Source organism: Geotrypetes seraphini, chromosome 2 (genome assembly GCF_902459505.1).
Source record: "Geotrypetes seraphini chromosome 2, aGeoSer1.1, whole genome shotgun sequence".
Classification (NCBI taxonomy): Eukaryota; Metazoa; Chordata; class Amphibia; order Gymnophiona; family Dermophiidae; genus Geotrypetes; species Geotrypetes seraphini.
The window spans coordinates 7,919,658-7,932,165 of NC_047085.1; the positions used below are offsets into that span (position 1 = coordinate 7,919,658).

The following is a 12,508-nucleotide window of genomic DNA, read 5'->3' on the forward strand; positions in this document are numbered from 1 at the left end:
GGAGCTGGGTTAGATGTTCTCTCAGGGTTTCCAGGTCTCACTGTGTCTTTGTCAGGTAGAAACCAACGTTTCAGCCACCATGCTGTGGCTTTCTTCAGGATATGCTCTGAAGTCTGCAGTGTGACTTTGGAAATAGTGGGTTCACTGACCTGATTGGGAAACAGGGCAGTCCACCAATTTGAATTTTGGCGGGAAAATCAGTTGGTCAGAAATTTGAATTTTGTTGTGAAAGTCCATAGAATGGAAAAGTCTCTTGTAGGTTGAAAGATGTTCTTCCCGTGGAGCTGGGTTAGATGTTCTCTCAGGGTTTCCAGGTCTCACTGTGTCTTTGTCAGGTAGAAACCAACGTTTCAGCCACTATGCTGTGGCTTTCTTCAGGATATGCTCTGAAGTCTGCAGTGTGACTTTGGAAATAGTGGGTTCACTGACCTGATTGGGAACAGGGCAGTCCACCAATTTGAATTTTGGTGGGAAAATCAGTTGGTCAGAAATTTGAATTTTGTTGTGAAAGTCCATAGAATGGAAAAGTCTCTTGTAGGTTGAAAGATGTTCTTCCCGTGGAGCTGGGTTAGATGTTCTCTCAGGGTTTCCAGGTCTCACTTTGTCTTTGTCAGGTAGAAACCAACGTTTCAGCCACCATGCTGTGGCTTTCTTCAGGATATGCTCTGAAGTCTGCAGTGTTACTTTGGAAATAGTGGGTTCACTGACCTGATTGGGAACAGGGCAGTCCACCAATTTGAATTTTGGCGGGAAAGTCAGTTGGCCAGAAATTTAAATTTTGTTGTGAAAAGTCTCTGGTAGGTTGAAAGATGTTCTCCCCGTGGAGCTGGGTTAGATGTTCTCTCAGGGTTTCCGCAGCTGGCATTGTGCTTGTTGCAGGTTTCCGGGTCTCGCTGCGTGTTAAATTATGTAAGTTTACATTTAATATTAGTCAAGGCTTCATCGCCCGCTCCTGCGTATCTCTTGAAATGTTTGGTGTCAAAAAGCAGCAATTTCCACCCAGCTACAACAACCAATGTTACTATATCCTCTGGCAACGTGTTCCAGACCCTAACTATTTGTTCAGTGAAAAAATATTTCCTCCTATGCGTCTTACACCTGTGGAAAGATACTTCATGTAATTATATGAACATTGATGGCTCCCCCCCCCCCCCAGCTAAGGATCCCCTGTGCTTCTCCCAGAATTTAACCCTCACTCCCCCCAGCCAAGGATCCCCTGTGCATATCCCAAGGCTTTACCCCTCACTCCTCCCCACCCCAGCTAAGGATCCTCTCTGTTTATTTCATGTTCTCTTGGTTTATGATGCTGCCTCTGTGCTCAGCCTCCCTGGGGAGATGGTATTCAAGCTTCCACCATCCTGTTTGTCATGAAATATTTCCTAAGGCTCTTCCAGAATCTCTCTTCACACCCTGGTGGTTTTTTGTTCTACAACTTCCTTCCACTTAAACAGATTTGTATTTTGTGGGTTGTTTGTACATTTGAGGTGTTTGTATGGCTCTATCACATCCTTCCAGTTCATAGAAACATAGAAATAGACGGCAGATAAGGGCCACGGCCCATCAAATCTGCCCACTCCAGTGACCCTCCCTATCTATCTTTGCGGATAGATCCCACATGTCTATCCCATCTGGCCTTAAAATCTAGCACACTGCTGGCCTCAATAACCTGAAGTGGAAGACTATTCCAGCTATCAACCACCCTTTCAGTGAAGAAGAACTTCCTAGTGTCACTGTGCAGTTTCCCGCCCCTGATTTTCCACGAATGCCCCCTTGTTGCCACGGGACCCTTGAAGAAGAAGATGTCTTCTTCCACCTCGATGCGGCCCGTGAGAGTCAAAGTGGTACTTGGAGATGAAGGTGCCTCTGTGCATGGGACATTGGCTGGAGTACCAAGTCCCTGTCTGCAAAAGGACATAGAAAAACTGGGCCAGTTTCAGAGAAAAACAACCCAAATCTGCTCTTTCAGAGGAGACTTAAATATTGATATCTTCTGGAGGGGAGAAACATTACTAGCATTTTATTTGTCTGCCTCCATGTTTATTACCTTCATTGATTTAACTGTGAATGATTTTTACTGTTGTTATGCTGTTTCTACAGTGAAATTGTTTATATCAAGCTGTACCACCGATGCACTGCCTTGGGTGAATCTCTTTCTAGTTCAACTCCTCACTTGGCTGGTTTTAAGAAAGATTTGGACAAGTTCCTGGAGGCAAAGTCCATTGTCTGTTATTGAGAAAGACATGGGGGAAGCCATTGAATGTCCTGGATCAGTAGCATGAAATGTTGCTACTTTTTGGGGTTTTGCCAGGTACCAGTGACCTGGATTGGCCACCATGAAGATGGGCTACCAGTCTGACACAGTATGGCATTTCTTATGTGAGCCGAATATAGGACAATCGAGCCACAGTGATATCACTGATGAGTTTGGCTCTTAGGCATTGGTGCAATGAGGCATTATGACATCACAGTCTCAGCTCTGGAATGTTGTTACTCTTTGGGTTTCTGTCTGGTACTTGGGACATGAGTTGGCCACTGTTGCAAACAGGATACTGGGCTTGATGGACCTTCGGTCTGTCCCAGTATGGCTATTCTTATGTTCTTATGTAAGCCAAGTATAGGACAAGCCAGCCATTGTGACATCACCGATGATTTTGGCTCTTAGGCATTGGTGGAATGAGGTATTATGACATCACAGTCTCAGCACTGGAATGTTGCTACTCTTTGGGTTTCTGCCAGGTACTTGGCACCTGGATTAGCTTGATAGACCTTCGGTCTGTCCCAGTATGGCATTTCTTATATCTTACCCAAATACTGTAGTTAATCCCAGGACTGGCACTTCCACTCCACCCCTGGGTTGCCTCCACACTTCTGGATACTGCCAAGGAAGTAGGTAAAGATTTTCCGGATATTATGAATAGCATTGAAATTCAACAGTTGGCCCCTGTGAGTGGCATTTCCTTCCTGGTTAAGAGTACCTGTAGATTATAGCTAAGCTCAGGATCTGTGTTGTTTCCAAAGAAGTCTTGACTTGCTGGTGCTATTTCTGTGCCCCAGTGGCGCATAAAGCTTAGCTCTGAATACGCCGGTGGCACTCTGTACCTGCTTCAGCATTGCTGCTTGCCCTCGGAAGAACAGGCACAACTGCAGATGGTTATGCGTGAATATTACTGGGGAACGATTTTCAGTCAATATTTACCCTCAAGGTTATTTATAGAGAGCTCACTGATAATTTAAAGCTGCCCCAGGCCTTGGTACCAGTATATATCAGCTTCCATAGAAATCAAGGTTATTTTCCTAAGGGTGGTACATCACTGAAAATGGGATTTTCTGACTTGCCTATGGTTAACCCTTTCTCCGCAGCTCTCACTGCATCCCCGGCTTCTGAAACAAAAAGAATTCACCCTCTCACCCAGTACTGGGCAGCCTTGCACGGTCTATGGCTGGGGAGGGCTTCAATGGCTGGGAGAGTGTAGATGGGCTGGAGTGAGCTTGGACGGAGACTTCAGGAGTTGGAACCTAAGAACAGGACCGGGCAGAGCTTTGGATTCTTGCCCAGAAATAGCTAAGAAAAAGAAGGAAACTCCCCCCCCAAAACAAATTTTTAGATTGACCCAAAGAGTAGCAACATTCCAGAGCTGAGATTGTGATGTCATAATGCCTCATTCCACCAATGCCTAAGATCCAACCTCAGCAGTGATGTCATAAGAGCTCACATAAGAGCATAAGAATTGCCTACAGACCAAAGATCCATCGAGCCCAGTTTCCTGTTTCCAACAGTGGCCAAGTCAGATCCCAAGTGCCTGAAAGAATCCCAAAGAAAAGCAACATTGTGTGACTGTTTCTCATTCTGATTTTTGGCATTCCCCATTTCCTTTATTTTGGGCTATAAACAGCTACGCCCTTCTTGTTTAGTAAAAAAGGTAAATAAAGACCCAGTGAATATAAAGATGAACATTACCCTGGTATTGAGTAGTCCCCTTCACCTTTAGAACAGGCTTACCTCATACCAAATTAAGAAATACTTCTGGGGTGTGCTTAGGTCAGGGGAAGCTCCTCTCACTGGAGGGCCTAGTGGAATTCTAAAGTGTAATGACTGGATTGAACCATTTGCTGTAGCCCTCCCACCACAATGGTACAGTCCAAGGCTTTCATCTTGTGACCCGAGAAAAGGTCCTGGGAGGGTAAAAATGGAACTGGGAGAGGCAGGAAATCCACGAGTCACAGTGATTCAGCAGCAGTCGCAGAGGCTGGCCCTGTCTCTTTCTACTCTAAGCACCAGCGCACTCATTTCATGCTCTGTCTGAGGGACAGAGAACCTCAGCTTCAGGAGGGAAGTGAGAGATCCAGGAAAACCTGCTAGAAATTATTAGGAACCCTTGTTTCTATGGATACAGAAGAGAATATAGTATGTACAAGGCAGATTGTAAAGTAACGGAAACCTTATAAAAGTTACTCAGGACCTGTAGAGCTGATCTACCTCACCTTAAGAGCGCAAATCATCTAGGAGTCACACTGATTCCAAATAACACAACCACATAACCTAAGAAACATCGCAGTGGGCACCACCTCCTGGATGCAGAAGACCGATATACTCTCACTCACCAAGTAGAGAATAAAAGGAACTACGAACCACAAAGAAAGCTGAAACTCCAAGAAGCCAGGCCCGAGATATAAAAAGAGTGATTCAGCTGTAAGAACAAGATGTCTTTTAAGAAGCAATTAAAAACATATCTGTTTGGGAGAGCTTTTGACTAGGTTAGATTTCGAGAGCCTATTTTAGAACATAAAAATAGCCTTACTGAGTCAGAACCAAAGGTCCATCAAGCCCAGTAGCCCGTTCTCACAGTGGCCAATCCAGGACCCTAGTACCTGGCCAAAACCCAAGGAGTAGCAACATTCCATACAGAATCCTAAAGAATAGCAAGATTCTGGAATCCCAGAGAGTAACAAGATTCTAGAATCCCAAAGAGTGACAACATTCCATACAGAATCCTAAAGAATAGCAAGATTCCGGAATCCCAGAGAGTAACAAGATTCTAGAATCCCCAGAGTAGCAACATTCCATACAGAATCCTAAAGAATAGCAAGATTCCGGAATCCCAGAGAGTAACAAGATTCTAGAATCCCAAAGAGTGACAACATTCCATACAGAATCCTAAAGAATAGCAAGATTCCAGAATCCCAGAGAGTAACAAGATTCTAGAATCCCCAGAGTAGCAACATTTCATACAGAATCTGAAAGAATATAAGGATTCCGGAATCCCAAAGAGTAGCAACATTCCATGCTACCGATCCAGGGCAAGCAGTGGCTTCCCCCATGTCTTTCTCAATTACAGACTATGGACTTTTCCTCCAGGAACTTGTCCAAACCTTTCTTAAAACCAGCTTCGCTATCCGCTCTTACCACATCCTCTGGCAACACGCTCCAGAGTTTAACTATTCTCTGAATGAAAAAAAAATTTCCTCCTATTGGTTTTAAAAGTATTTCCGTATAACTTCATCGAGTATTTTACTGAAGGTCAGTTTCTGATACTCTATTTTACTGAAGTTTTACTAGTTTTAATAATAATAATAATAATAATAACTTTATTCTTCTATACCACCACAATCTTGCGACTTCTAGGCGGTTTACATTCAAGACAGCTGGACATTCAGCAATTTACAATATGTAGAAGGAGTACAGAGTACAGGGACTTGAGAAATCGAAATTACAAAATATACTGTTTGCTAAGAATTTTGGAGCCGACCTGTAAGAAAAGTTGCAGCTTTCAGAAAAAAATGAAAATTACAATATACAGTTTGTTCAGAGGTTCGGGGGGGGGGGGGGGACATATTAGAATAAAGGTCCTGAAATTACAAATTCTGCTCGTTTAGGATTTCAGAGGGCATTTTGAAAAGAACCAGAGTGTTTGGAGAGGTTCTGTTTAGGTGATGTAGATAATTGTAATGAGTCAACGTATTATGTATTATTATGTCCAGAAAGCTACCTACTATTAGACCTTATTTTGAGACTGCTGCCTTCAAAATTCTTGTTCAATCATTACTTTTGGGTCTATTGGACTATTGTAATATAGTCTATTTAAAAAGCCAGATTGTCCTTGGTAAGATTCTTCTGAGGAAGTTTGATCATGCCACGCCTTATTACATTGAAATGCACTGGCTTCTGGTCGAGGCTCGAATAATCTTTAAGTTAGGATGTTTGTATTATTAAATAGCTTTTGGACTTAGTTGACAGATTTGATATTCTACCATGGAAGAATAATAGAAGATCACACGTTCTGTTTGTGTTTCCTTCGCTTACGGGTTGATCATACTCTTGCGTATCATGACAAATTAACTGTTTCTGCTCTTTTCATAAAATACTTGTTTTTTTCTTTAGTATAAGTTTTTGTAAACCGCATAGAACTTATGGTTACATAAGAACATAAGAATTGACGCTGTTGGGTCAGACTAGTGGTCCATTGTGTCCAGCAGCCCGCTCACACGGCGGCCCTTAGGTCAAAGACCAGCGCCCTAACTGAGACTAGCCCTACCTGTGTACGTTCCGGTTCAGCAGGAACTTGTCTAACTTTGTCTTGAATCCCTGGAGGGTGTTTTCCCCTATGACAGACTCCGGAAGAGCGTTCCAGTTTTCTACCACTCTCTGGATGAAGAACTTCCTTACGTTTGTACGGAATCTATCCCCTTTCAACTTTAGAGAGTGCTCCCTCGTTCTCTCTACCTTGGAGAGGGTGAACAACCTGTCTTTATCTACTTTATCTTTAGTCCCTGGAGGGTGTTTTCCCCTATGACAGACTCCAGAAGAGCATTCCAGTTTTCTACCACTCTTTGGGTGAAGAAGAACTTCCTTACGTTTGTACGGAATCTATCCCCTTTCAACTTTAGAGAGTGCTCCCTCGTTCTCTCTACCTTGGAGAGGGTGAACAACCTGTCTTTATCTACTTTGTCTTGAATCCCTGGAGGGTGTTTTCCCCTACAACAGTCTCCGGAAGAGCGTTCCAGTTTTCTACCACTCTCTGGATGAAGAACTTCCTTACGTTTGTACGGAATCTATCCCCTTTCAACTTTAGAGAGTGCTCCCTCGTTCTCTCTACCTTGGAGAGGGTGAACAACCTGTCTTTATCTACTTTGTCTTTAGTCCCTGGAGAGTGTTTTCCCCTATGACAGACTCCGGAAGAGCGTTCCAGTTTTCTACCACTCTCTGGATGAAGAAGAACTTCCTTACGTTTGTACGAAATCTATCCCCTTTTAACTTTAGAGAGTGCCCTCTTGTTCTCCCTACCTTAGAGAGGGAGTGTCCTTATCTACTAAGTCTATCCCCTTCAGTACCTTGAATGTTTCTATCATGTCCCCTCTCAGTCTCCTCTTTTCAAGGGAGAAGAGGCCCAGTTTCTCCAATCTCTCAATGTACGGCAACTCCTCCAGCCCCTTAACCATTTTAGTCACTCTTCTCTGGACCCTTTCGAGTAGTACCGTGTCCTTCTTCGTGTACGGCAACCAGTGCTGGACACAGTACTCCAAGTGAGGGTGCACCATGGTCCGGTACAGCGGCATGATAACCTTCTCTGATCTGTTCGTGATCCCCTTCTTTATCATTCCTAGCATTCTGCTCGCCCTTTTTGCCACCACTGCACATTGCGTGGATGGCTTCATCGACTTGTCGATCAGAACTCCCAAGTCCCATTCCTGGGAGGTCTCTCCAAGTACCGCCCCAGACATTCGTGCATGGTTATGTGGTCTAGAAGTTTGTTATTATGTTACGTTATTATGTGTGTTCTTTTTGTAAACCGTTAGGTTTTAAGCAGTGTAGAAAATTTTAAAAGAAATAAAAACTGACATATTACACTCAATAACTTAAAAATTAATAAATACATTTGAAAAACAGGAAATAAGGTGATATGTTTTTATACTGCTTTGACTCCATCCTTCATCCATCGCCCCAGTCATAAATGTATTTACAGCAGTTCAATAAAAAAAGTTTCATCTTATTTTCCAGTTTTTGGTTTTATTTCTGTTTATTAAACTTTTCAACAGATGTTACACCCTACTTTATCCTACGTTACAAATAAAGAGTCCGCTATTCTGCGGGCAGCGATCATCGTTTTGCCGACTGCAGCCGGTGTCAAACCCAGAAAGTCAATGCCGGGTCAAGTCCAGGTTCCAGCACCGAATTCCCAGTTTTGCTAAGTCACTTAAGCGTGATTTTCAGCACTTAGAACCCCTTTTACGAGCTGCAGCAGCGAGACCCGGTGCGGCAAGTGTGATGCAGCCCATGGGGACTGAATGGGCTGCGTCGCATTTGCTGGGCAGAAATCGCTACCGCGGCTTTGTAAAAGGGGCCCTAAACTAGCTACAGGTTTTCAGTTTGGTGCGAACTGGTTATTTTCAGCAGCACTGCTGAAAATGAGCAGTTTGCCCCAAACAGGTGATTTAACTGGTGAGGAGCTGTTTGTGGTCAGTTAAATCGCTTTGAATATTAACCCCCAAATCATTTTTCATACAAATACATGTTGTCTGCTGTTTAATTTTGGTAGCGGACATTGGTTACTGCTTTCCTGTCTTCTTTTTAACTCTCTTTCCAGGGTCTCCTGTCTATTTGCTATTTTTTCTTCTTGCATCCATCTGACATTGATTTGTTTCTTCCATTTCATTTTCTGTCTTTCTTACTATCTACTCATCAGTCTCTTTCTCTCATCCCAGTCTTGTCATTTCTCTTCCCCTAATTCCCTAGTCTTTCACTAACTTTTCCCTCTCTCTCCCCTTCCACCCAGTATGCCCTCCCTCTCACTTCCCCTTCTGTTCAGCATTGCCCTTATGTCTCCTTACCCCCCCATCCACCATCATCCCTGTTTTCCTACTTCCCCTGTGTCCAGCATCTCTTGTTACTCTATTTACATCTACCATGTCCTCAGCATCCCTTCCTTTTCCCACCCCAAGCCAGTGTGTCACTTCTGTCATCCTACTCCCCCTCCTGTGTCCACTCCCACCCCAAGTCACCATATCCCCTTTGTATTTCTCTTCCATGACCCGGAATCATTCCTACCCCCTGCATCTTCTGTTCCCCACACCCATGCAGCATCGTCTGGTTTTCTCTCTTCTCTCTTTAGTCTGACATCCTCTGTTCCCCTCCCTCAGACTGGCATTTTTTGTTTTCTCTGCCTCCTGCTGTCTTCAGGGCTGCTACTTCCTGGGATGCAGGAAAGAGGCAGGGATCAATTGTCTCCGTGTGCACCACTGCTAGCTCTGCTGGTCTAGCCTCTCAGATGTAGAATTCCTGTCTGGGGGGAGTGGGACCAGTAAAGGTGGCTGTGGTGCACATAGAGCAGTGGTCTAAAACCCGCGGCCCACGAGCCACATGCAGCCCGCCAGGTACTATTTTGAGGCCCTCGGTATTATAAAGAATGATTCTTTATGGAAAATGTGTGCCTTAAGTGTCTGGTGGTCGCTGTAACCACACGCAAGCGCTTTCCTGTGTCTGTACGCGATTGTGAGGTGGAGTGAAGAGCACATTCGCGTACAACGCGGGCAACGTTCCAGAACGTAAGGTAACCACTGGAGGCAGTACAGCTTGTGCGTGTGTCTGGTGCTGGAGGAGGTGAGACTGGGACACTTAAGGCACAAGTTGTCCATAAAGAATCATCTGCTATAATAAAACCCTTAGCACACATGTGCACTTCAATCTTCGTGTGTCCTTGATCCGTGCTTCTGTGCCATGCCACCTCCGTGCGTCCATGCTTAAAGTGCCTCCGCATGCGCAGTAGAAGGAGCCAGAGGCGGTTTCCCCATTGCCCACCCTCGGCGAGACTGGCTCCTTCTACTGCGCATGCGGAGGCACTTTAAGCATGGATGCACAGAGGTGGGGACTGCGGCGGCGACTCCCCCTCCTGCCTTCACTCCATCTAACAGGACCATGGAGAGCACAAAAATAACGGAAGCAAGCATACTGACGCTCAGCATCCGGACTGTTGGCGGTTGTTCAGGCTGGGGAGGAGGCAAAAGGAGTGATTTAAGGGTAGGTGGGAGAAGGGGGCTGGAGCTGAAGCGTCTCAGCGCACAAGAACGAAAGACAGCCACACAGAAAGACAGTGGGCAGGGAGAGAGACAGAAGGAAAGAAACACAGACAGACAGCGGCCAGGGAGAGAGACAAAAAGAAAGAATGACAGACAGGGGGCCAGGGAGAGAGACAGACAGACAGCGGCCAAGGAGAGAGACATAAAGAAAGACAGACAGACAGCGGGCCAAGGAGAGAGACAGAAAGAAAGGCAGACAGGGGGCCAGGGAGAGAGACAGAAGGAAAGAAAGACAGACAGACAGGGGCCAGGGAGAGAGACAGAAAGAAAGACAGACAGACAGCGGCCAAGGAGAGAGACAGAAAGAAAGAAAGATAGACAGACAGCGGGAGGGAGAGAGACAGAAAGAAAGACAGACATATAGTCTAGCACCCGTTAATGTAACGGGCTTAAACACTAGTTCTTTATAATACCGAGGGCCTCAAAATAGTTGTTCCAAAATCTTGTTTTCAGCTGTATATAGCTGAAATTATCAGAAGCAATTAAGGAAAGATATATAAACTATACCGAGTTTTACCTCATGCAAACTATTTTTTCTGTGACTCTCCAAGTACCTACACGTCCAAAATGTGGCCCTGCAAAGGGTTGGAGTTGGAGACGCTGATGTACAGGCAATGGGTCCACCCACCTTTTCTGTTTTATGGGAAGGCAGCAGTGAATATGGCAGAGGGGAGGGGGAGTTGAGTTGAAGGCTGGGACCTTTACTCCCTCCCCCCCAGCCCCTTACACAGTGTACCTGTGAGCATTCCTGCAAACTCTGTGTGCTGTCCTAAGTGAAATTATTTGGCTGCTGTCTTTTTCAAGGTGAATTAGGAACTGTGCTTTGAGGTTTCATTCTGAGCTCCTGCAAGTGCTCTGGGGATGGGGAAATACTCGAAAGTCAGGAGCTTAATGCAAAACGGTGCCTCTGATGACGATCAGCCCAGAAGCACCCCCAGATCACGAAGTAGCAGGTGATTTGCTCGACAGCGATTAAACACCCAAATTAATAAAATAAGCTCTCTCTGTGGCAGCTCCGGAGGGAGCTGCAGCCGGGCGCCCACTTGCCTGCTCCTTGCGTTTCTGCCAGCGCCCACACGGGCTCTCCTCCAGCCCCTCGCACTCATCCTCGCTCTCCTCGTCCTTCGCCCGGCTGCCTCGCTTCTTCGCCGCCGACGACATGGGCACCGACAGCGGCCGCTCGGTCTGCGATCGCCCGTAAGAGCGACGGCCCCTCCCTCCCTCCTTCCAGCAGCTGCACCGCAACCCCACCCTCCCCGAGCAGCGGACACGCCACAGCCCACAGGAATGCTGCAAACGGCACTGAGAAGGGAGATCGCGGTGGCAAGAGAGCACGCCCCAAATACAGGACACACCCGGACCCCAAATAAGGACACAACCTGGATCCCCAAACCACAGACACACCCGGATCCCCAAATAACTGACACCGACCCCCCAATAACAGACACACCAGGATCCCCAAACCACAGACACACCCGGACCCCAAATAACTGACACCGACACCCCAATAACAGACACACCTGGATCCCAAAACCACAGACACACTCTGATCCAGAAATAACTGACACTGACCCCCAAATAACAGACACACCTGGATCCACAAACCACAGACACACCCGGATCCCCAAATAACGGGCACTGACCAACCAATAACAGACACACCTGGATCCTCAAACCACAGACACACCCGGATCCCCAAATAACGGACACTGACCCCCCAATAACAGACACACCTGGATCCCCAAACCATAGACACACCCGAATCCCCAAATAACGGACACTGACCCCCAAATAATAGATACACCTGGATCCCCAAACCACAGACACACCCGGATCCCCAAATAACTGACACCGACCCCCCAATAACAGACACACCAGGATCCCCAAACCACAGACACACCCGGACCCCAAATAACTGACACCGACACCCCAATAACAGACACACCTGGATCCCAAAACCACAGACACACTCTGATCCAGAAATAACTGACACTGACCCCCAAATAACAGACACACCTGGATCCACAAACCACAGACACACCCGGATCCCCAAATAACGGGCACTGACCAACCAATAACAGACACACCTGGATCCTCAAACCACAGACACACCCGGATCCCCAAATAACGGACACTGACCCCCCAATAACAGACACACCTGGATCCCCAAACCATAGACACACCCGAATCCCCAAATAACGGACACTGACCCCCAAATAATAGATACACCTGGATCCCCAAACCACAGACACACCCGGATCCCCAAATAACTGACACCGACCCCCCCAATAACAGACACACCAGGATCCCCAAACCACAGACACACCCGGACCCCAAATACACTGACACCGACACCCCAATAACAGACACACCTGGATCCCAAAACCACAGACACACTCTGATCCCCAAATAACTGACACTGACCCCAAATAACAGA

The 12,508-nt window shown here is 46.2% G+C and overlaps 1 protein-coding gene across 1 annotated transcript in view; it reads right to left on the reverse strand.

The window, feature by feature from the left end:
- NRBP2 (nuclear receptor binding protein 2) overlaps positions 1-11,274 on the reverse strand; it is a 127,730-nt gene extending 116,456 nt beyond the window's left edge. Inside the window, exon 1 of the mRNA XM_033933298.1 lies at positions 11,119-11,274. Coding sequence (XP_033789189.1) covers positions 11,119-11,232 — 114 coding nt within the window. The 5' untranslated portion in view covers positions 11,233-11,274. The remainder of the gene's footprint in view (positions 1-11,118) is intronic.
- Positions 11,275-12,508: the final 1,234 nt, after the last annotated feature.